Genomic DNA, 24502 nt, shown 5'->3' with positions numbered 1-24502 from the left:
GCTGGGGGACTAGCCCAGACTAGAATCCTGGCTCTGCCACTTGTCAGCTGTGTGGACGACGATCTACCCTCTCTGAGCCTCAGTTTCCTCATCCGTCGAATGGGGATGATCATGGGACCTCTGGCCAAGGGTGTTGTGGGGAGTGAGTGGGCTCTTACAGCATGGGGAAGTCCTCTGTGCTAGAGAGGGGCGGGGCTCCGGGAGGTGGGAGAGTTGCTAGAGGGTACCTGTGGGACGGGAACACAAAGCCCGTCTCTATCTGACTTTGGAAGGCTTGACACGGAGAAAGGCTGCCCTTCCATGCCTAGACACCTCAACTGAAGGCGAGATAGGACAGGATAGCCCCTGTCCCTTCAGGGCTGGGTCCAGTGGCACCACCTCTCGGGGCCTGAGAACCATCCCTCCCCCTTCCGGCCATATCCACCTCTCTCTCTGCCTTCTCTGCCTCCCTCTCCCCACCCCGGCTTGCAGAGAGACAAGGAGCAGCAGTGGTCAGGGACACAGGCTTTGGAGCCAAGCTGGTTTGAATCCCAGCTCTGCCAGCCAAGAGCTGAGAAAACCTTAAGCCTCAGGTTCCCCATCTGTAAAATGGGTTAATGATGACCGCGGTGCCTCCCTCCCGGGGAGATTGGAACGAGTTAAAGCAAGTAAAGCGCTCAGAACGGTATCTGGCCCATGCTGAATATTTAGTAAATGCTAGCTCTCATTATTTTTTATTTGTGTCTCCTTCGTGCATGTTTATTGACTCAAATTTTCCGTGGGTAAGGAGGTACAGAGGAAGGCATGAAGCTCTGTGGTTTGAATCGCCTGTTGCTCCGGGGCCGCAGGCTGGAGGCTACAGCAATAAAGGGTTCCTTTCATTTGGGGCCAGTGATGCTCCGATAAAGCTTGACCACAGGACGTGCAATCGCCAAGCTCTGCAAACACAGCCCAGGCCTCGGAGGCCGGGCCAGCACCAGAGCTGACAACGGTCCGAGCCAGCAGGCGGCAAGGCCTCCAGCCCCGGGCCCCCGGGCTGTGGCATGTCTTCGGGTGCTCAGTGCCACTCTCCCCTGTTTCCCTCCTTCCCCCCAGATCTCTGGCCTCCCCCCCAGGGCTGTTCTCACCTCCTATCATGGGAGGCTCAGTATCTGAGAAGGGGGCATCGCAGAATCCTAGAATCGTGGAGTCACAGGGCTCTAGCATAGTGCTAGGAGGTGGTCTAACACAGCCTTGGGCTCCTTATGAGAATAACCTCATGTTCCTGACAGACAACAGCCCCACCAGCTTGGATCCCTCTGTGACGGGGAGCTCACTACCACAATGGCAGTGACTTAAGACTCCCTCATGCCTAATGAGGGTCACATGTCCCTAATGAGGTCAGGCCTACAGCCCCATAAAAGAGGAAGCAGTCGAGGCCACCACCAGGCAGTTCCCATGATGTGTCTCTGCCAAAGCAGCCCCTGGACCCTGAGATGGTCTTTTGTCCAGGTGCCAGCCCCGGCTCCCTCAGTGACCTGCTTTCCTAGGCTCTCTTCTGAGAGTTTGGGGCCTCTGGGGACACATGCAGCCCCCACCCTTCCTGCCAAGGCGGGTGTTGACAGGGAAGTGGGCAGGAGAAGGGAGCATGCCTGGGAAGCAGCGGCAGGGCTGGTTGTGCAAGGTGGGCTCTGTGACAGGGGCGCAGTGCTGTCACCCCACAGTTGGTGGCACCCCCTGCAGCGCCTGAGGCATCCCAGGAAGGCGAGAGCAAGCAGGCACTCCAGGGGCCCCCAGAGGCTCTTTCAAGTACTGCCAAGGAGCTGCCGGGTGAGTTGGTGCAGAGTGGCAGCTGTCACCACTCCTGGCCGGGGACATGTGTCCAGATTATGTCAAAACTAAGCTATTCCCAAGGCAAACCCCACGAGAAGCCCTGTGAGCCCTCTGCACACAGGACCCCCACCTCAGAGCAGGGACCCCTGGCCCCCCTGGCTCCAGACCCAGCCACGGGCCGAGTTCTGCTGTGGAGACGGGTGGAGCTGCAGCGAGGGGCCCAGATGGGCTGCGTTAACCTGGGAACGGGCTCTTCGGGGCCCAGATGCTCTGTGTCTCGACGGCTAGCTGGTTTTGGGCTCCAGATGTGGGCCTGGAGTGGGGGCGGGACACAGCTCCAGATGTGCGCGCCGAGTGCAGGCGTGGCTGGGGGCCCAGCTGCAGGGCTGGGGGCCCAGCTGCAGCGCTTGGGCCCAGGGGCTCCCGCTCTCGTCCTCTCCAGCACCCCAACCCGGGCCCGCTGGCCTCTGAGCCGAGAGGGGTTCAAGGCTCACAAAACCGCAGTCTTGGAAGCTGGCAGAACCCAGAGGTACTGTCATCTTGGCAGCAGGGACAGAACCCTAGGGCCTGCCCAGGGTCACACAAGGCACAGATAGCAGGACCCCCAATAGGAGCAGAGCATCAGGGGCCCCTCTAGACCACAGGTAGCTCCAGGGTGGGGGCTTTGGGGCCAGATGCCTTCCTATCCCCACACCCTGCTGGACCATCTGGACGGCCCTGGCCACACAATGGGAGGAGACACTGCCCTGACCTTGGGGGGGTCACAGGGGACACAGTCCTGCTCCAGGGGGATCTCAAAGGATACAGCCTTGTCCTGAGGGCCCCCCTCAGCCCCCTCCTGCTCCACTTAGCAAGTACAAGGGCAGGGGCCCCACTCCCGGGGGAGGCCTCAGGGCTGACCCCGACCCCCAATCCCAGGTGCTCAGTGGCCAAGCTGAGGGGCTCAAAGAGGACAACAAGAGGCAGAAGAAGGAAAGGCACTGCCACCCACTGAGTGGGCACCACGAGGGGTTGGGAAGAGCCTCCCAAGGGAGCCAGAGGAGGTGGCTGGCCTGCCTCTCCCCACATGGCACATCTGCCCCAGATGTGGAGGGCTTCAGGGGGAATCCAGAGACCCCTGCATTGGCCCCTGGTGGAGTCCTGAGACCCTGCAGCAGCACCTCCCACCACCCAGAGGGCCTCAGCCTGGACCCGCCCAGGGTCAGCCACGCCCCCCAGCCTGCTCCCCCAGCCCCTAGAAGTGCAGCCCAGAAGGCGGGGGACAAGGACAAAGCGCAGGACTGCAGGGAGGCCCCTGTGCTCTAAGCTTCAGTCCCCACAGCTATACAGTGGCCCGAGCTCTGGGCGCTGAGACAGGAGGGCATGGTGGCCACGGTGGGAAGAAGTCAGAGGTCAACCCCACCAGACCACAGGGCAGCCCCGCAGAGGCCCCTGGGTGGACAGTGGCCCCTAGACCCCACTGAGGGGAGGGGCGGCAGGTACAGCCACCCTGGGGCCACCGTGTGCCGGAGGCTCCTTCTCGCCCTGTCCAGCGGAGCGGCCGCCTGGAGAGGACAGCAGGACGCGCAGTCTGGCCAGGGCGGGGCGTCTGGCTAGGGGAGCCGCGCTGAGGCGAGAATCGCTAATAGGTTATGTCAGGCGAGTGCCCTGGGGAGGGGGCCGCGCCTCAGCCCTGGCAGCCCCACCTGCAGCCCAGCCCAAGAGCGGGGGCCTGGACGCAGCCGCTGGCTTGGTTCTGAGCGCAAGCAGCAGGAGGGCCGGGAGCGGCAGGCAGGCAAGGGTGAGCCCCCCACTCCCTGGCGGGCCTGGGGCAGCGTGGGGGATGGTGGTAAACATGGAGACCCCTCTGGTGGGCTGAGGGGACAGTCCTCTGTAGAAAAGGTGGCCGGGCTTGCTCGGGAGCAGGGCCCCCAGGACACTCCACCCTCAGAAGGACCCTTGCCCACCCCTCACTTCCTCCTCTGCCCAGACCCCCACCAAGGCACCAGAATCCCACCCCCAGATCAGAGCCCCTGCTCCCTTTCCCGCTCTGCTGGGCTCCCAGGTCCTCTCCCGCAGCCTCCCCCCACCCCAGTCTGCACCTTGACAGTCCCCAACACCACCCCCCTGCTTTCCTTGGGTCAGGATGGGGTCTGGAGCTTGGGGGGCAGGGAGAGGCCTGAAAACGAGCCCCTCTCCCAGGGCAGCGGGCTCAGAGCCTGAGCCGGAGACTCGGACCAGGGGGGTCAATGAAGGGCCAGGGACTCGGGCCTGGGCCCACAGGCAGACTGAGGAGGGGGCCCTCGAGATTGTGGAGGGGCAGCCAGGGCCCTGTGTGTCTTGGCGAAGCGGGACCCCTGGGCCGCCAGGTATGTAACAATTCCAGCCATTTCCTGCCCTATTAATGAGAAAGGGTTTGATATAAATACACGCTCAGCATAAATAAATACAGGCCAGGCCCGGGGCTGCATAGCAGACAGATTGCGTGGAGCCGCTGGCCGGCCCTGCAGCCGCTCCCCCCGCCCTGCCCCAGGCCCCCCCACCAGCCCCACTTGTCTTCTCCCAGCAGGCCAGGGCCCCTCCGCACTCTCGGGCCTGAGGGAGAGGGACCAACCGCCCTCACCCCAGACCTCAGAACTGGGTCCTGCAGCCCCTTTTCCCAGGTCCTGGGGAAGCAGCAGGTCTGGACGAGAGAGCTCAGGAGCCAGGGTCCCCAAGCCCCCAGGGCCAGCCCTGAGCAGGTACTACACCCGCACAGTGCAAGCCACAGACCTGCAAGGGTTGGGATGCTGGGATTATGCCCTGTTCCCGGGAGGGGAAACTGAGGCTCGCAGGGTTAAGCAACTTGCCCAGAGTCACACAGCCAAGAGATTGTGGATCCAGGACCCAAATCCCCAGCATCTGCTCTGCCTAGAGTTGTGAGGGAGGTCAAGGGCAGGTTCTGGCCCTTCTCCCTTCCTCCCAAGCCCTGGCCCCAGGTTGTCAGGGTCCTTGGAGAGCATGAAGGACTTTGCATAATCACTCAAGGGACAGAGAGTCCAGGGAGCCCGACCTAAGCTAGTGCAGGGCCCTGTCGACAGGGCCGCACAGCCCCCCAGCCTCCACCACCTCCCACCTGGGCGTTCCAGAACAGTCCTGGCCTAAGGTCCCCCAAATGCTGACTCGCTCACCAGGGTCACCCTGCCCACCCCACATTCCACAGACAAGGAAACTGAGGCCCAGAGCAAGCAGAGCCTCATCCAAAGTCACACCCTGGCCCTGGGCAGGGGCAGAACCGTGGAGTCCAAACATCTGTCCTCTAGCCCAGGCTTAGGCTCGGGTTGAGGATGGCCATCTCCTCCCGATAGGCTGCCCAGCATGGGGTTTCCAGCGATGGGCTCCAGGGGCAGAAGGAAAACCAGCCTGGGCACCTGTCCAGGGCACAGGTCAGCAATGGCTGGGAACCCTGCGTCCAGAGAGGCTGCTGGGAACCTGACCCTCCTACAGCGAGAGTCAGAACATTCCTGTCTTCCTGGCCCAGTGCAGACGCCCCCTCCTCCAGGAAGCCCTCCCAGCCTGCCCTCCCAGCTGACTCCCAGTCTGCTCCCAGCCCATGTGCAAGGCTGTACACAGAAGCAGGGCTGTACTCCATCTTCAAGGCACCGTCATCCTCTATCACCAGTGCGTCTTGCAAGCGGACACGGAGCCCAAAGCATGGGCACACCGGCCACTCCCCCTGCAGAACCCCGGCATGGAAAATAGGGACTAGGCGTTCACAAAGCTGCATTCCCAGCACCGCCAGCTGCCAGTGGTTTGGGAGCCAACTGGTTGGGGGGTCGGGCAGGCAGGTGGGCACTCTCAGGGCAGCAGGCTACAAGCCTCAGCTGGTCTACTAGCTCCACCCTGCCCCAGGTCTAGCACCCAGGTTAGGCCTTCTCCCTCTGGCAGGTGGGGCCGGTGACCTCTGTGTCCCCCAACCCCTGCCCCAGCCTAGAGCCCCACCCAGCCCTGATCCCAGCTCATTCCACCCGTGTGAGGTCTCAGCCCCAGCACCCAGGGATGTGGCAGGAGCTGTGGGAACACAGCGCATGGAGGGTCAGAGAAGAGTTCCCCAGGGCAGGGACCAGCTCCCAGCCTGTGCCCCTAAATCCCCTCCCCTGGCAGCTGCGCATCCCTGCCGTGCGTCAGAGCTCCACTGTGGCACATAGGTGGCAGGACTGGGAGCTGGCCTGATCAGCCCCCATGCAGCTATTAAGGAAGGACAGGACAACCCATGTGGATTGACCTGGTTGAGGGTGGGTGGCATATTGTCAAATGCAAAAAAGCAATTGGCCTGAGGATCCCATCAGAGTTTCACCAGCCTGATCTGCGGGTGTCATGTGAGCATGGGTACAGGTTCGCATACATAGGTACAGGTTCGCATACATGCAGAGAGTCACGTTGGAAAGATAGATACACGGCACACGCTTGACACCGTTTCAGAGTTTACAACCAGAGAAGGGGAGACATTAAGATAACACCTCTGTATTTTGGTGTTTTTTTTTTAAGTTGGTAGATGGGAAAAAATACCAGTCACAGACTCAGTCTCATGTCCAGCCCACCGCCCAGCTCCACTGGGGCTCCCATCCTCCCTCCCCATTCCCCTCTTGGCCTTTGACCCCTTTCTCCACTTGTCCCTTCCCTCTCCCCCTCCCATCACTCCAGTCCTTCTCCTGTCCAACCCCCCCTGGACCCCAGGCCGTGGGGTGCTCAGCCGTCCCGTCCATCCCCACCCCTGCTCTGGGGCTGCCTGCTCTGGGACTGCCTGCCCGTTCTTCCACTCACACGCTCCTGCACTCAGGTTTCCCTGCAGGTTGTGTGAATGTTCTAGAATCCCAGTTGAGTTGCCCCTTTGACCAGGATGGTTCTGTGGGTGGGTGGGTGGGTGGATGGATGGTCCTGTGGATGGATTCGTGGATGGGTGGGTGGGTGAATGGATGACTGGCCGAGTGTGTGATGAATGAGGGGTCTGGCTGCAGCCTGGCTCAGGAGTAGCCACTTCTCAAAGGGAGCGTCTAACTCTCTGAAATGTGGGGCCCTGGCGCCCCCCAGAGGCTAGAGTCTCTAACTGCCCATCTCCCCTACCCTGAGCACCAATAGTCTTGAGAACCCAGGCAGAGACCTAGAGAAAGTTAAAGGTTCTGGGAAATAAAACATCTAGATACCAGTGCTCTGCCCTTGACTGACTCTGTGGCCTTGGGGAAGTTCAACCTTCTGAGGCTCAATCTTCTCACCTGGAAATGGTGCTAATGAGACCTGATTCTGGTTTGCTAAGATTTAAACCAAATTACGTGTAAAGCGTCTGAGATGGTTGCTATCTGGCACATGAAAGGTGCTCACTGAATGTGATTTCCTTCCCAGAGGCAGCCATGGGCACACACACACACACACACACATGCACACACATGCACACTCATACACATACACACACACACACACACTGAACATCCCTGCAGCCCAACAGGGAAGAGGGACAGTGAGACCCTAGGCCAGGCCAGACCAGGAGAGGCAGATGGGGCCATGTTTATTCCCCAGGGGTTCCTTACTCCGGCAGGACTGGCCCAGCTGCAGGGGCTGAGGACTCAGGGAGTTGGGGCTCCAACAAGGGCCCTGAGGGCTCCTGGGGTTCAGCCTCCTGAGCCAGCTGGGCCGTGTGCTCGAAGGCAGCCTGCAGCAGGTGGGAGGCGAGGCAGGTGATCCAGGTGACGAGATAGGCCAGGTGCCAGGAGGTGAGTGCTGTCGTGCTCTCCACCCACCAGTACAGACGCATCAGCAGTGCCAGGAGCCCCTGCACCACACGGTTCTCCTGCAGGGCCTGGAGCAGAGAGGTGGTCAGGCAGGTGGCTCCCCAGAGCTGCCCCAGTGCAACCCTGGCTGTGCCCAGCGCCCCGGGAAACCCCAGGCCACCCACCTTGCTGGGCAGCCAGCCTAGGCTGAAGTGCTGGACCTTCTGGCACAGCCTCCAGGTCAGCAGCAGCAGCAGCAAGGCCACCAGCATCAGGCCATGCAGACACGACAGAAGCAGGTCCGTCCAGATGGCCACAGACAGGCCCAGCCGCTCCCAGGCACCCAGCAGGACCAGGCCCGAGGCCCGGGAGCAGCCCAGCACACCCGCCCACACCAGCCTGGGTCCCCACAGCGCCAGCCACACAGGGGCCTGTATCAGGGCCAGCCCAGCCCCGAGAGCCTGGCGCAGGGGGCAGGCTGCAACTCCCGGGGCTGGGTGGGGCTGCCTGCCGCGGGACCCCCGGGCCTCCTGCGCCAGCCCCAACACCCAGTGGTTGAAGACGATGATCTTGAGGAGCAGGAAATTGTAGAGGTGAACCCGGTTCTGGACCAACTGTTGGAGGAGGGAGAGGCCATCGTCACCTGTGGTCACCTGCCTGGGGCAGGAGTCCCAATTTTGCTATGGAGGTGGAGCTGCTGGGCCACCATGGGCCACCATGGGTCCTCCCCCTCTCAAGGCCTCAGTTCCCCAGTGCACAAGGATGACCTCTGTCCACGTTCGATCTGACGAGGATGCCTTAGAAGATGTTTCATATTATATATGGGTTCCTTTCCATTGGATTTAAATGATTGTTTATAACACTCCAGACTGAAGAAGGTCACATTATTATTATCCTTATTATTATCATCATTATAGAAGGAGTGACCTTCCCCCGCCCCAACCCTGCAGGACTTGAACTGGGGCAGTTGGGCTGGCCTCCGCACCAGTCACCTCCTGGCATCAAGAGGCCAGCTGGGGACGAAGGGCAGTGCCATCAGAGGTCGAGAGGTATGAGAGACGTGGGGAGGGGTGACAAAACCGTCCTACTTGGAGAGGTGAGGGACAAGGGGGGTTCCGGTTTCTGATCTGGTGACAGGTTGAACAAGGGTGTCCACCATGCACTGAGATGGGCACATGGGGGCGGGGTCTGGGCAGGGAGAGAGGCTGTGCTGGAGTCTTGTGGCCCAAAGATCCTGCACCCCCAACCCTTGAGTGACACCAGTCTGCCAGTCTGGACCCCCCATGCCTGTGTCCGCAGGACCAGGAGAGCTTGGGTCCTGAAGAAGGTCACATTATTATTATCCTTATTATTATCATCATCATAGGAGTGACCTTCCCCCGCCCCAACCCTGCAGGACTTGAACTGGGACAGTTGGGCTGGCCTCTGCACCTGGGCGGAGGCAGTCCTCTGCGGTTGGCTGGGTGCCCACCCAGGGGCTGGATCAGCAGAGCTGAGGGGGTGCAGCTATGCCGGGAAAGGAAGATGACCAAGGGGTCCAGCAAGAAGGATCAGGGTGGAGGAAGGAAAGGACCTCCCAGACTATGAAGCTGAGACCAGGGAGGAGGGAAACCTATTATGTCCCACATGGTCCCACAAAATCAGTTTTATAGGAGAGGAAACAGAGGCTCAGAGAGGTGAAGTGACTTGCCCAACGTCACACAGCTAGAGAATGGAATGGCCGAGATTGAAATGTAATGGTGTGTTGCTGTGTGTCTCTCTCTACCACATGGTGTTCTCTGCCCTTTCTAAGCCACAGCAGGAGACCCAGGGGACCCTCTCTGGACAATTGAGCCCACCGAGGGGCTGTGATGTGCAGGTGTGGCCCCAACTGCAAGCATGTGCATGTTTGAAAAAGATGGATGGGAAGGAAGAAGCTTAACATACAGGAGTGACTCCCCACAGGGAAAATTCCGGCACTGGGGTTTAGGGGTGGAGCTTCTGGGAGCTGCCAGGTTGTTCCCAAAGAAAGGCAGTCACCTAGTTCCATGGGGCAGGCCAGATAGGACTTGGGTTCAGCAGCACAGAGGTGGCCGTGAAGGGCTGGGTATGTGCCCACCCCCCGCCAGGCTTTGCCCCCCCCAGCCCCCCACTCACCAGCGACGACAGCCTCACCACCTGCAGCAGAATCTCCCAGAGGCTGGATCTGACGGGAGGGACAGCCTCCATGCCTGGTGTCCCTCCCCTCCTCCAGCCGGGAGAAGCTGCGTGACCTCACAGATGCCACAGGGTGGGGGCCGAGTTACCGTGGGGACCCAGTTGTCACAAGAGATCCCCCCTTTACCTGGCTCCTGCCCTCCACAGCTCCCTCTAAGACCTCAGGCCCAGTCTGGCCACATCGCACTCGGGAGGCTTTTCTGGCCTCTTGAGCAAGGTTTCCTTGGGGTTTGTGTCCCCAGGACACCCTAGAACAAGAAATTGAGTGCAAGCAGTTTACCTGGGGGGTGGTCCCTGCAAGCATCCATAGGAGAGGAAGAACGTGAGGCAGGCTTTGACCTTGGGCAACTGGGAGCTCAGTCTGGCTGCAAACCCCTGGAAAGGGGTGCAGAACCCACCTCAGAGTCAGTCCACTGAAGGATCATGAAAACTAGGGTGTGGGCTGGGCGCCATGGCTCATGCCTATAATCCCAGCACTCTGGGATTCCGAAGCAGGAGGATCACTCGAGGCTAGGAGTTCGAGACCAGCCTGGGCAATAGTGAGACCCCATCTCTACAAAAAAAAAAAAAAAAAAAACCAGAAAAATCAGCCAGGTATGGTGGCGTGTACCTGTATAGTCCCAGCTACTCGGGAGGCTGAGGCAAGAGGATCACTCGAACCCAGGAGTTTGAGGTTGCTGTGAGCTGCAATGACACCCCCACACTCTAGCCTGGGTGACAGAGTGAGACTCTGTCGAAAGAAAGAAAGAGAGAAAGAGAGAAAGAGAGAGAGAGAGAGAATGAAGGACTAGCATGTCTTCCATGTTCTGTCTACTTCCTGTTGGACATTAACTCCCCCCCCAAGCTCCAGCCTGCCCAGCATGAGCACCGGAGAGAGCCCTCAAGAAACTGAGGAGGAGGGGTCTGGGGGAGGAAGGCCAGAAAGGAATCTAGAGCAATAAGCCCCCAGGCATGAGATAGTGGAAGCCCGGACCTCGGATGTGACTCTAGGAATGGGGACAACATAACATATTTTATAACGGGCGGTGAGACACTCTATCTTCCAAGGTTGTTTGATGTGCAGACATCGTTGAAAAGAAAATCCAAGACAATGGACAACCAATGAATGCCTCACTCACAAGACACCCAGAAACACAAAAGATGTGTAGACAGTTGTGTCCCAACAGAGGGAGGAACAGGAAAAGAGGTAAAGTGAGACAGGGGGCAGGGGTCCCCCTCAGAAAGCGGGGTGAAGGGCAGATTGTTGCGCTGCCCATGCAGGAGCAGGTTTGGGGAGAGAGGCAAAGAGATTGCGGGGAGTCAGAAAGTGGTGGCTGGAACTAGGATTCCCTCCTCTCTTTGATTTGCCCCCTACCATCGCCCGGCGTCACTGTCCCCTGAATTCCACTGTCACTGAGGCTGCGCTGACGGTCCTCAGCTCCATATTCCACACTCCACGTGGTCAGGGCAGGAGCTGGGGCTGAAGGGCCCTTGCTTTGCCTCACATCCCCTAAAAGTGGCCCATTGGGACGCCAGGCTCAGGTCCCTGTCCCAGCTCCACTCACCTGCCTTCCCCTCCCCACTGCCCACCATCGGAGCCTTGATCTTGGTCCCCAAGCCGGATTCCAGCAAAGCTTCTCTGTGGCTCCGTGGCTGCCCAGACCACAGAGAGGGAGGGACACAGAGGACCCCACAAAGCCTGGACATCTAGTGACAGAGCTCAGGGTCCTCCCCTGGAGTGTGAAGCCAACTCAGGACCCCCCTCTAACTTATCTCGAGAAGAGCAGGACCAGCCATGTGGGCCCACGAGCCAGAAATCCTGGCGTCACCCCACCGCCTTCCCTGCTTGCCTTCCTTCCAAGCCACCTCTGAAGGCAAAGGCCACAAATCCCACTCACCACTGTGTCCCACGCCTAGAGTAGAGCCGCGTGCACAGCAGCTCTATAATTATTTGAATTAAGAAATGAATGAATTGCTCGACCTGCCAGGTCACACCTGAGGGCGGCAGGACTTGCTGCAGGAGGAGCCTCCAGTTTAGATCCTTCAGCAGGGGACCCTCCACCTTCAGTCCAGGCCTCCCTCCAGTCCTCTCTTCGTCCCTGCTCAGCACTAAGTTCAAGGCCATCTGCTGGGCTATGTGCCTTTTTGAAGGTTCACTTTGCAGGGTAACAGGGAGGGGTGACCCCTTTATCAGTGGCCACTGCGTTGCCCAACACCAGGGGGCGCCATTCCCGCGTCCCTGCCGCACTCTGTCCCAGGACCGGGAGCGAGTGGAGAGGCCGGATGCCCGCCTCCGACCCCGTGCCAGCCCCGTTGCCCCCAGCTCTCCAGCACGCTCCCCCGCGGGTGCAGGACGGCGGCGCGGCCGCGCGGGGGCAGCAGACACCCGGGGCACCGGCCCGTCGCGCACGGGCGCCCGCGCGACTTGGTGGCGTTTCCAGTGGCTGGTTATGCACCCCCGTCCGGTTTCCCCGTGACAACAACGCCCCGCGCGGGTTCCGTCATGCCCAGGGTTGCTGGAGGCGACACCAGCGAGAAATAATCAGAACCATATTCTCCCCTGTTTATTTCATGTTTCAATGTTAAAACTTCATTTTATTTCAAATTTTCACTCTTTTTTCAGAAGTACACAAAAAGGATAAATATGCCTTTGTAAATATTGGAACTTTTTTTTATTTCTCAAGATGGCTTTATCCAAGCCACTGACATGCAAAAATAATGATTAAAAACTGATGAGACTGTCAGGGACCATATCACGGTTAAAGGAAAAGGATTTGGAGAGACTGAAGACTGGGGTTTGAACGAACCTCTTAGGAGTCTCTAACCCTGGACAAACTCCCACTCCAGGTTTCCTCACCTGTAAACCTGGGGCAGACCTAGTAGCACCGCCAGGGAGGTCGTGGGGAGAAGTGAACCAACCCAGCCTGCGGCAGCTTTTGGGCAATGGCTAGGGCTGGTGAGTAATGTGGTCAGCATCTGTGCATGAGAAGGAATTCAAGAATTTTTTAAAATAAAATCTACAAATTGCTTTAAAATAGGTGCAAATTTGTAAAAAGAAATCACCCAGAATGCACAAACTTTATTAATTCACAAACCAATGTGTGGAAATAATCATTTTAACCAAATTGCTTTCAAGCAGTCCACTTGGAGCCCAACACGATTTTGAAATTACAAAACAAAACAAACAAACAAAAAACCTTCCAAATATAAAGAAGGAATACTGCTACCTTAAAATTAATTTTTTAATTTAAAATTTTTTTAACATGAAAATGCTTTAAAAAATGTTTTTCAAGAGATAAGTTGTCAAACCATCCCATTGTTCAAAAATAGTATTCACCCCCAAATAAAAGGTCTGACAAATGGACAAAAATGCATAAATGCAAGCAACAGATTGTGAAGCCATACCTGGGAGGTACAAAAATCATCAACATATGAAAAAGCAGCAATGGGAAATATTTGTAATTTTCCCCAATTTGTTTATGGATCAATTTGTTCAGTACCAAAGTTTTTAGCACACCTGTTTTCTGCCAGCTCCCCTAGACCTTTTTCTCTGGGACATTCTCTTGTCCTCCCACCCCACCCTACTCCTTCTCCCTCTCTACCTGCTCTTTTCTCTATGAAGCCCCTCTGTACTAAAGAAAATGTTCCTCTGTGCCCCTCTGCCCCCACCCCCACCCCACCCCACGCCCCCCGTTTAAACCAATATTGTTGACAGAAGTCCTATTGCCACCTATGGCCCCCACCAGCCACCACCACTGTCTTGGCCCAAGTCACTGATAAACTCCTTGTTGGTGAATCTGAACCATGAGCAAAGCCAAAAAGCAGTGACAACCTGGGAGAAATGTTTGCAACCCACCAAACAGTTCAAGAATCCTGATCTAGAATATACAAAATATCAATAAGATAAAATTAAACAACCATCACAACATCTCCATTAGGAGGAATAAGTTCAAGAGATTTATTGTACATCATTGTTACTACAGTCAATAATAAAATATGGTGCACGATATATTGTATGCTGAAAGAGTAGATTTTAAGTGTTCTCACCACAAAAAAATAAAGATGTGACACAAGGCATATGTTAAATAGCTTGTTTAGCCATTCCACAGTGTGTGTGTGTGTCTCAAAACATTATGTTGTATGCCATAAATATATACAAGTTTTTTGTTTATTTGTTTCACTTTTTGATACAGAGTCTATCTTTGTTGCCCAGGCTAGAGTGCTGTGGTGTCATCATAGCTCACAGCAACCTCAAACTCCTGGACTCAAGCAATCCTCCTGCCTCAGCCTCCCAAGTGACTGGGACTACAGGCATACGACACCACGTCCGGAAAATTTTTCTATTTTTAGTAGAGACGGTGTCTCACTCTTGCTCAGTCTGGTCTTGAACTCCTGAGCTCAAGGGCTCCTCCCTCCTTGGCCTCCCAGAGTGCCAGGATTACAGGCATGAGCCACCACGCCTGGCCAATATAGAGTTTTTATTTTTCAATTAAAAATAAGGAAAGGAAAAAAATGGAAATGACCCAATGGAACACGGGGGCAAAGGCAATTCACAGAAGGGGAAACCAAAAGAACAAATAAACTTAAAAAGATGTTGAAGCTCATTAGTAATCGGGGAGGAATGCAAATTGAAACCACAGTGACATACTATCTCACACTCATTTGCAAAAACAAAAAAAAGTCTACAGTACTCTTCCTGAGCGGCTGTCTCTGGGATAACCCGAGCCTCAGACACTGCGCATATCCTGCCCCACAGGATATATCCCATATCCTGCCCCACATCCTTACCCAGGTTGTCTGGGCGCCACCCAGGGTAAGAAATGCATTAACAAAGCTGCCCATTAACTGCACGTGTGAAACTGAAACAAGAAGTTAATGAAACAATAATTACCCTTACTACGTGCGATGTGCCCTTCTATTTTCTACTCATTCTATTTCACAACCGGCTGGATTATTTTCGTTACCTTCCAGTGGGTTTGCAAAGCCCAGTTTGGAAAGCACTCCTTCAAAAACAGCCACTTGTAAACAAAAAAGATAGGTACTAGGCTGTGGCGCTTTCTTTCCTATCAGCAGGAAAACAGATAAACAAACTGGGTGTGTCCATTTGAGGGATGACTAAGCCGTGGTTAAAATGCACAAGATCTCCATGAATCAACATGAAAGATCTCAAAAACATAACGTTAAGGGGAAAAGGAAAGTTACAGAGTGATAGCTATAGCAGGGCAGCATTTTTATACAAACTTTTTTCAAACCCATTAAGGAATATTATGCGTTATTTTGAACACCTGATCTATGTAGTAAAAATATAAAAACAAGACCTAGAAGGTCTGCTATCCATTCACTGAGGTAGCAGATTCCCTGGGGCAGCAGATAGAGGAGAGAAGTCAAAGGAAGTTCTCTTCCTTTTCCACATTCAAACATTCTGAAGCGTAGGGACAACGTGGTAACATTCGTTCATTCTGGGTAGCGGACACCAGGATATCAGACGTATACGGTGAAGACACCACTCTGGTTGGGCATGTTTGTCCAACCATTGAAACTGAGCGATGAACGCGCATATGCAGGGGGTTGAGCTAGCATTTTCTTTTGTGTGTATTTGAAATTTTTCATAAAATGCTTAAAAACAAGAATCCGTGCTACCTCTGGCTACTGGGAGCAGGGAGAGGCTGGATGGGACCAGAGGGGCAGAGGTGGAGGGGCGAGAAGGTGTCATTTGAGTCCACAGGATTCGCTGATGGACAGAACGTGGGACCGGACAAAAATGACTTGGGCTGAGCCCTGGGACGCAAGGTGGTTCAGGGGTGTTTGCCGAGACAGGGGGATTTGGGGTTTGGGCTCATTGTCAGCAAGAGGCCTGTGGCCTCCAAGGAGAAGATGTCAGGTGTACAGGTGGGTAGACAAGTTCAGAGTTCAGGGGAGAGTCAGCATTAAGAGTTGCCAATTTGGGAGTCACCAGATAGTGACAGTAGTTAAAATCACAAGACTAGATGAGATCACCCAGGAAGTGGGCGTAGAGAGAAGGAAGGTGTCCCAGGACTGAGCCCTGGGCCTCTCCTAAGGGTGGAGGTGGAGAGAAAGGAAGAGGGGACAGCCAAGAGGGCAGGGCAGGAGGAAGGGAGCCGCTGTCTCGTCCCCAGTGACCCCACAGCCCACCAGCACCATGGCTTTCTGTCCTCAGCAGCCCTAACTCTGCTCAGGACGCCGGCTCTTGTCTAAATAATCGCAGCAGTCTCTGAACTTGCAACTCACCAGGTGCGCTCTCCACCTGCCTTCTGGAGCCATCTTTGCAAAATGCAGATGCCACAACTCCACATAGCTCCCACAGGGTTAGAAAGCGAGTCCACAGCCTGGGGCCCACACTCCCCACCGCCTGGGGCCTGCACACGTCGGCAGCGACACCTGCAGTGCTCCGCACGCATCAGACACGGATGCACATGGAAGCACACACGTCTGCACACCCGAGGAGCTGGCATGGTAGCCTGCACCATAGGCCATTCCCCTCTCCCCATTCCCGGAGACAGCGCTTGCCCCCCACACTTGAGCCCAAAAGTGCCAGACAGCGCTTTCCCAGCCCCAGGGCTTCTGGGAAATCTGCTTCCTCCAGAGAAGGGGGGCGGGCGGCAAGGAAAAGCGTCCCCTTCCTAGCTGGCCCTGGGCTTTGTATGTGAGGGTGCAAGGAAGGCCTGAGCTGCTGCCACCATCTGTGACCAGAGGAGCCAACCCCATGCCAAGGCACAGCATGGCAATGGGAGGACAGCACCTGGGGCCTCGTGAGCTCAGCGGGCCGCCGGGCCGGCCTCGGTGCTGCTGACCACCCACCTTCCTGCTGTGAGAGGTGAGCAAACCCCTACTATTGCAACCACCTGGGGTGGCTTTTCCAACACCTGCATTCAGAAGCATCCCAACTGACCCCACGTCCTCACATTGTTGGCCCTGAAAGTCTGGCCTTCCCCACAAAACTGATTCCCCACAAACTCCAAGGAAGAACCCTTTGTCAGCTCTCTGTCTTGCCCAAGCTGCCATCAGGGCCTGACATGCTTCACCCTTGTCTGCCCGCTGTGGCCTTACGACGGCCCCCCCTCACCATCACGGCCATCCGCAGCCCTTGGCCATAGGCCTGTACATCGGCGAGGTCAGGTAATAGTTTTGAAACACAAACAGATGCTTTTAATACCCCTCCCCACCCCCAATGATTTTCTGGTACCCAGCCCTTCCCCAGCCACGCTTTGGCAGCTGCACGGGAGTGTCCACTGCCATGGGGGAAGGGAACTCTCAGCAAAAGACAGAAAAGGCTTTTGGGCTCCAAAAACTTAAGACTTGAGAGGACTGAAGGATGAGAGGGAACAAAACAAAACTTGATGAGTCAGAGAAAGACCTTCCGGCCCCAAGGCTAGAAACAGGTTCCTGGGCCAGGGAGAAGGGATGAGGTAGCTGTGGGGAGAGAAGTCAGGGGGGCCTGGGGCCCGTGCCCCTAGGAGCAGAGCAGTGTCCCAAGACCACCAGGCTCCCCCAGTGCTCCCAGCATGAGCTGTGTCCTCCGCCAGGGCCAAGAGCCATCCCTGCAGGAGCCATGTGGGCACCCAAATTGCACAGCTTCTGGTCAGTGGGCAGCACCCCCGGGACATTGAGAGGCCATAGGGCAGCTATTTGTGCCCCCTAAGGGCCTCTCCTGGAGCACCCAAAGCCACCACCCAATGGTCTAACAGGGCACTCTTACTTGGGGCCACCCACCTCACTTGAAGCGTCTCTCCCGAGGACATGAATCAGCATCACAGGTACCCTCCCGCCAACCCCAGACAAAGGAGTGGGCCTGGCACCTTGGGAGGGAGGTGGCCTAGGAGGAAAACCCGAACATCCATACTGGGGAGCTAGTGTCCCCCACTAGAATGGGGTAGAGCTGCTTCTGACTCATCTCTGCCAGTCCAGTGCCCTGACAGTGCCTGGCCCAAATGGGGTACGAGGCAGTAGAGTCAGGGCCCATAGACCCCCAGCCCCAGCCACCCCCTCCCCGTGACTGTTACTAGCCAGGGCAGCCACGTGCCCCGGGCTGGCCAATAGGATGAAGCAGAAGTCACAGGCTGCACTGAGGCTTCCAACAAAGCTGGGGTTTTTTTAGTGGAAATTGCCTATTTTTCTACTTAAATTCTTTTTTTTCCTCTTAAAATGTTTTTTGCTTTATATTTTAATCTCATAAGTGGCTTTTCACATTTAGCCACTCCAATCCTAGGGCGATTTATTTTTCAAAACTTCTTATACCATCTTTTTTTCCCCAAAATATTAAGGGGGTACAAATTTCTTAGGTTACATGGGTCATTTTTATAATGGTTGAGTCCTGGCTATTGGTGTGCCTGTCACCCAAATAATGATCATAGTCCCCATTAGGTTGGTTTGTCTGCCCCCCCCCCAGCCCTGTTGCTTTCTACTGAGTTTTACTTCCCTCTGTGCACATGTGTGCTCATCAGTTAGTTCCAATTTAATAGTGAGTCCATGCAGTGTTTGTTTAGCATTCTTGCAATAGTTCACTTAGGAGAATGGGCTCCAGTTCCATCCAGATTGTTACAAAAGCTATTATTTCATCTTTTTTTATGGCTGAGTTGTGCCTAACAAAGCTTTTTTTTAAAGGAATAGACTCCACTGGCCTTGCCCTTTGCCTTTCCCCTTCTTTTTTTTTTTTTTTTTTTTTTTTTTTAGATAGATCCTCGCTCTGTCGCCTGGGTAGAGTGCAGTGGCATCATCATAGCTCACTGCAACTTCAAACTCCTGGGCTCAAGTGATCCTCCCACCTCAGCCTCCCAAGTAGCTGGGACTACAGGTATATGTCACCGTGCCCGGCCTCAGCACTCACTTCCTAATCCTCATTTCACACCACCTCTCAGCCTCTCAGCGGCGGCACTGGGCAATGTTGGCCGTCCCCTATGTTTTTGACACACTGTTGTTGGCATGCTCCCCAACTTTCTTGGGTTTTCTCCAACACTCCCAGCTACTCCTCTTCTTCTACCTGTCCTGAGGTGCGGGAAATCCTCGAGCTGGATCCTGAGTCCTCTCCTCGTCCCCCTCTCTCCCCACCCTGCAAAATCTCCCCTCTACCAGCTGCCTCAACCACCACCATTACACTCATGACCCTCAATCAGTCTCCAGCCTGACCTCTCCCTGAGCTCAAGACTCTGGCATCAGACAGCCTCCTGGGCATCTTCACCTAGACATGTCAGACACCTCAAACTCCAAAACCTGTTAGCATCCTCTTCACCCCAAACCTGCTCCTCCTCGGCTTCCTCTGCCTTGAGTGGCACCACCATCAACTCAAGGACTCAAGCAGAAAGTTGGCACCATTCCTGACATCTTGCTTCTCCATCATCAAAGCTTTGCTGCCTCTACCTCCTAATGACTCTGAAATTCATCCACTCCTCTCCCCGGCCGGGACCTCTACCCAGCCCGGCTCATGCTGCCGTCGTCGCCAGCCTGGACACCTGCAACAGCCTCTCCAGTGCTGCCTGCCCTAACCTCCACCCCTACACGGGTCCTCTAGACTAGCGCTTTTGAAACTTCAGCTGCATAAAGATGCCTGGACAGTTTGTTAAAACACAGAAATTCTGGGCCCCATCCCCAGCAATCTGACTCTCATTCAGAAGGTCCGGGGCAGGCTGAGAATTTTTGCATAAGCTCCCCTAGGGGAAATGGCCTGGAGGACCCCAAGTATTGCTGAGGCTGAGGCTGCAAGTCCGCGATCATACTTTGGGCAAGACTCCCTGCGCTGTCCCATCCGGTGGCGACTAGCAACCTATGGCTATTTAAATTATTAAGACAAAATAAATTTTAAAATTCAGTTCCTCAGTCGCACAAGCCACATTTCAAGCGCTCAGCGGCCACGTGCAGCGAGTGGCTACCCTAGGGAACAGGCAGAAAGCTCCGCGGGGCAGCGTCGCCTGGACCTTCGGGAGACGTCTAAATCTGACGGCTGCAGCCGGGTCCCTCTCCCGCCCAGCCTACCAGCACATGCTTTTCGGAGGCGCAAAGGACGTCGGGAGCCTGGAGGGCCGTGGGAGAGGACGGTGAGGTGCGGGACCTGACGGGGGACCCGGAGGTCGGGGCCGGACGCCCCACACCCGGACCCCGCGAGAACGTCTCGGAGCAGCCAGGCCCTCCCCACGCTGGGGCAGGGCCGAGAGCCTTGAGCTCATTGGCTCGTTTTAGGGGGCGGCTGCCAGCGCTTTCCTTTGATTGGTTACTTTATCTTAGCGGAAAGCCAATCATCGAGGGCGGTGGGGGCGCGGCCAGGCAGGCAGCACAGGCCCCGCCCCGAGCTCCGGTGCCCGGCCCCCACGGCAGGTCAGGTTGGCGGTGAGTTCTGACCCCCCACCTCCTTCCAGACCCTTCCGCTCTGGATGTTGTCCCCCCAACCTTCGCATTCTCCCCCGGTCCCCGACTGGGGCCAGGTGGGGGGGAAGGGGCAGGTCCTCCCTCCCGCCGAGGGGCGCGCCCCTCCCCTAGCCCTGCCCCTCCCCCAGCCCTGCAGCCCCGCCCCCTCCGCGCTCAGTGTCCCCGCCTGTGAAATGGGATGGCGCTGGCAGCCTCACTGCCTCCTCTGAGGGGCGAAGGGGCACGGGAGATTGAGGTGGGCCCCGGGACCGGGCGGCCTGTCCCCACAGGAGGATGGCTCAGGAGGAGGGTGGCAGACTGGCCGAGGTGCGGGCGCGGGTCGCGGCCTCGCACGGCATCACAGACCTGGCCCACAAGCTCCACTTCTATGACCGTTGGGCCCCGGACTACGACCAGGTAAACCTGTTGGAGTCCTCACCTCCGCTCGCTGAGCCTCGATTTTCCTGCCTGTAAAGTGGGAATAGTTCGCCTTGCCTCCCGGGCTGTGAGAATGAAGTGAGACCTGATGCGACCCCTACAGCCCTGCCCCTTCCCTACCAGCCCCATACTCTGGATTGACAGCCCCCATCAGGGGCCAGGACCTCCCCCAAGGTGCTGCCTGGAGCAGGTGCCACTGAGGAGTCACTGTGGACTATGCAGAGAGCTTCCAGTAGATGTCCCTGGGTGGCTGAGTCCACCCACCATGGGCTGGGGCTGGCTCTGCAGTCCTGCTCATTGGCAGAGGGAGGCAACTCATGCCTGGGTCTCCTCTCACTGTAGCACAGCCCAAGCCCCCAACACACACTCAGCTTAGTCTGGCGGACTCCTAGACCACCCCATGTGAGAGGTACCCCAAACACTAGGACACCAGGTGGTGTTTGGCTCAGTGCTCTGTCCCTAGGATGTGGCCACCCTACAGTACCGGGCCCCTCGCCTGGCAGTGGACTGTCTGACCCAAGCCCTTCCAGGCCCACCCCACACTGCCCTGATCCTGGATGTGGCCTGTGGCACTGGCCTGGTGGCTGCTGAGGTAAGACACCCTGATCACCTGTTCTCCCTTCAGCCCCTCACTTGCTCAAATCTCCCATCACCCAGAACTCTGCCATGCCCCCGGACTTACCGTCCCAAACATGTGAGCCACATCCACTGCAGGGCCTATTGCCCTCCCAAGATGCAGGGACCCAGCCAGGAAGTAGCAGGGTGTGAACCGTGACTGAGTCCCTCCCTTCCCCAGCTGCAGGCTCGGGGCTTCTTGCAGCTGCATGGGGTGGACGGGAGCCCAGCGATGCTGGGACAGGCCCGGGCCCGAGGCCTCTACCAGCACCTCAGCCTCTGCACCCTGGGCCAGGAGCCTCTGCCCAGCCCGGAAGGTACCTCCCCCCACCCCAGGACCCCAAACCCCACCTGCATAGAGCCCCTTCTCTTGCCAAGTCCTTCACCCCATGATCCAGCTGCAGCCCAGGACTGGACATGCCTGCCACATGCTCCGTGGGATCTGGGTCCTATAGTCATGGTGGCAGACCTTGTCCCTCCCCAATCCCCACCTTGGGACACTGGCCTCTAGGGTGGTCTGAGACTACACTGTAGACAAAGCCCCACACCACATTCCCATACCACCCCACAGGGACCTTCGACGCAGTGCTGATGGTAGGTGCTCTCAGTGATGGCCAGGTGCCCTGCAGTGCCATACCTGAGCTCCTGCGAGTCACCAAGCCAGGTGAGGAGCAGCCCAGCCACCCGCACCTCCACCTTCCCCTCTCCACACCACAGACACAGGCCTCAGAACCCCTCAGGCCAGGCGCAGGGCAGGGTCCTGCCCAGGGTCACACACAGCCTAGCCTAGCATCCCAGCCACCACCTGCCAGCCCAGGGCCTGGCCTCAGCTGCCAGCATCCACACACCCAGGCAAACAGGCAGGACAGACAGCTGGCCAGCTGGCCTCTTACCTGTGGACATCCGGAGCCACTTCACTCCCCTCTCTAGCCTGTTTCCTAGCTTGGGAGCAGGATGGCATAATCCCTGTGATCCCGTCCCCATAGGGTGACAGCCAGAATTGGGTGAAACAGTGTCTCTAAGGCATTATAGTAAGGCCGCAGCTCAGTCCCTTCATCTGCCAGCTTCCTCACAGTCATGGACTGGCTCAGGTGAGTCTCTTTCTCTTTCCTGGCCTCTGTTTCCTCATCATGTAAATGGGGCCACTCAGGTGAGATGAGAGTTGTGAGCACTTTCTGTAAACTCTGCACCTTGAGCTGGTGTGCATGCAGTTGTGTTTCCTGTGCCCGTACCACGCACCTGCCCTGGACTTGCCTCTGCACTGGGTGGAAAGCACAAACCCTGTCTTCTGGGGCTCCATCACCAACCCACCAGGGCCCAGGAAGGGGCCAGAGAGCACAGGGCCAGGCCAGAGGTGGCCCCACGAGGGCTATGACTGCTCAATGCTCCTAGAACTCAGAGAAGAGAGGCATTATGGAGGCTAGGATGAGATATCTATGTGACATGGCCTAAGTGAAGTTGCAGGGCAGAGAGGAGAAGGGCTGAGTGTGCGGACCAGGGGCAGTGGCTGGCTGCAAGGCAAGACCAGCAAGTGAGAGGAGAAAATGCTTCCTCTCCCTCCCCCATTCTCACACCCCACCCCTCCCACAACCCTCCCCAGGCCCAGCAGGGGCTGCGGCTAAGCCTGGACAGGTCTGGGCAGGCTTTGACCTCAGGGAGCCCTGGAGACTGACAAATGCAGGGCTGTCATGGGGTCAGCCGGAGAGGTAGAAGGTGGGCCCAGAAAGCCCAGAAATTCCTACTGCATGAACCAGCAAGGACCGGACTTCCCAGCCCAACCCACGCTTACCAGGGCACTCGGCTGGCAGAGCCCTGTCTCCCTGCCCACAGGTGACAGGCTCCTCTGCTCCCCTGCTCCGGAGCCTTCCCTTTCACCGCACCTGCTCCGCCAGCAGCATTCTGCTTCTCCTTGCCCCTTCCTCCAGGAAGCCTTCCCAGGCCAGTCACTGGATCTCCCTTCTCTCCTTCTAAGTGCGTCTGAGGCCACACTGGGCACACTGCAGGTGCCTGGACCTGAGGGGCCAAGGCGATTCCTCCATTCAGCCAGCGCTCACGGCTGTACTGGCCATTTTACACACACAGCCTTCCCATGAGAGAGGATAATCACCCCTGTCTGCCCACTGGGAAACTGAGGCTTAGCTGGGAAACTGAGGCTCAGAGAGGCTAAGGGACTTGCCCAAGGTCCAAAGCCCACGTGCTTCCCTCCGGTACATCTGGACGCAGCCACACCCTCCAGCAGAGGCCTGGGCGAGCAGTGAGGAGGGAGCCCTCTGAGTCCAGATTAAGTCAGGAATTCCCAGCTTAAAAGATGCTGGGGCCTTGAAGGGTGCCTAGGAGGCCACAAGCTGAGGAAGAGAAGGGGCTTCCGGGGGAGGGGACAGTGGGCGCCAAAGCCGTGGAGGTGGGAAAATGCTGACCTAGGGACAAAGCTCGAAGAAATTTTTGGCCTTGAAGACACAAACAGGAAGGGACAACGCTCCCCAACAGGAACAGGCCTGGGACTACGGCTCCTGCCCCTCCCCCACCTCACCCACCCCTTCCCCTCCGCAGGTGGGCTGGTGTGTCTGACCACCAGGACCAACCCGTCCAACCTTCCGTACAAGGAAGCACTGGAGGCCACCCTGGACAGGCTGGAGCAGGCTGGAGTGTGGGAACGCCTGGTGGCCTGGCCCGTGGACCGCTGGGAGCTGGCCACCTCTGAGCTCGAGGTGGCGCCCGGCACCTCTGCCAGGGACGGCTTCATCTCCGGCATCGTCTACCTGTACCGAAAGCAGCAGGCGACCCAAGTTGAGGGATAAGGCCCAGTCAGCAGCCCCCAGTTGGCCTCTGACCCTCCGTGTGACCTTAGGCAGGCCTATCTGCAGGGCTCCCGAGGCCCCGGCTGTAAAATGGGGCCACTGTGCCAACCCTGCCCCTCAGGAACACGCTGCCTATTAAATGAGCTCCCAGGCCGGGCGCGGTGGCTCACGCCTGTAATCCTAGCACTCTGGGAGGCTGAGGCAGGCGGATTGCTCGAGCTCAGGAGTTCAAAACCAGCTGAGCAAGAGCAAGACCCTATCTCTACTATAAATAGAAAGAAATTAATTGGCCAACTAAAAATATATAGAAAAAATTAGCCAGGCATGGTGGTGCATGCCTGTAGTCCCAGCTACTCGGGAGGCTGAGGCAGGAGGATTGCTTGAGCCCAGGAGTTTGAGGTTGCTGTAAGCTAGACTGACGCCACGGCACTCACTCCAACCTGGGCAACAAAGTGAGACTCTGTCTCAAAAAAATAATAATAAATAAATAAATAAATAAATAAATAAGCTCCCAGAAGGAACAGGAGGCCTCTTGGTTCTGCAGTTCTCTCACCCCAGGAGAGAGGAGTGGCATCTATCCTGTGGGTTCAACAAGAAATGTGACAG

General features: G+C 56.9%; 2 protein-coding genes across 2 annotated transcripts; one reads left to right on the top strand and one right to left on the bottom strand.

The window, feature by feature from the left end:
• Window positions 1-7287: 7287 nt before the first annotated feature.
• Window positions 7288-9779, bottom strand: TMEM270 (transmembrane protein 270). Its single transcript, XM_012742180.3, has 3 exons — window positions 9651-9779; window positions 7700-8128; window positions 7288-7603 (listed from the first exon to the last, which is right to left on the bottom strand). Exons 1-3 carry the CDS (start codon window positions 9720-9722, stop codon window positions 7331-7333), a joined length of 774 nt encoding a protein of 257 aa, XP_012597634.2. The 5' UTR covers window positions 9723-9779; the 3' UTR covers window positions 7288-7330.
• Window positions 9780-19945: 10166 nt separating this feature from the next.
• Window positions 19946-24417, top strand: METTL27 (methyltransferase like 27). The gene is given in 7 exon segments (XM_012742265.3): window positions 19946-20027; window positions 20336-20462; window positions 20947-21075; window positions 21280-21415; window positions 21670-21762; window positions 23649-23769; window positions 23771-24417. Coding segments are annotated over 6 exon segments (867 nt in total). The 5' UTR covers window positions 19946-20027; window positions 20336-20339; the 3' UTR covers window positions 24036-24417.
• Window positions 24418-24502: the final 85 nt, after the last annotated feature.

This window comes from Microcebus murinus, chromosome 19 (assembly GCF_040939455.1).
Source record: "Microcebus murinus isolate Inina chromosome 19, M.murinus_Inina_mat1.0, whole genome shotgun sequence".
NCBI lineage: Eukaryota > Metazoa > Chordata > Mammalia > Primates > Cheirogaleidae > Microcebus > Microcebus murinus.
The sequence above is the reverse complement of the archived record's forward strand: the minus strand, read 5'-3'. Positions and strand labels throughout refer to the sequence as shown.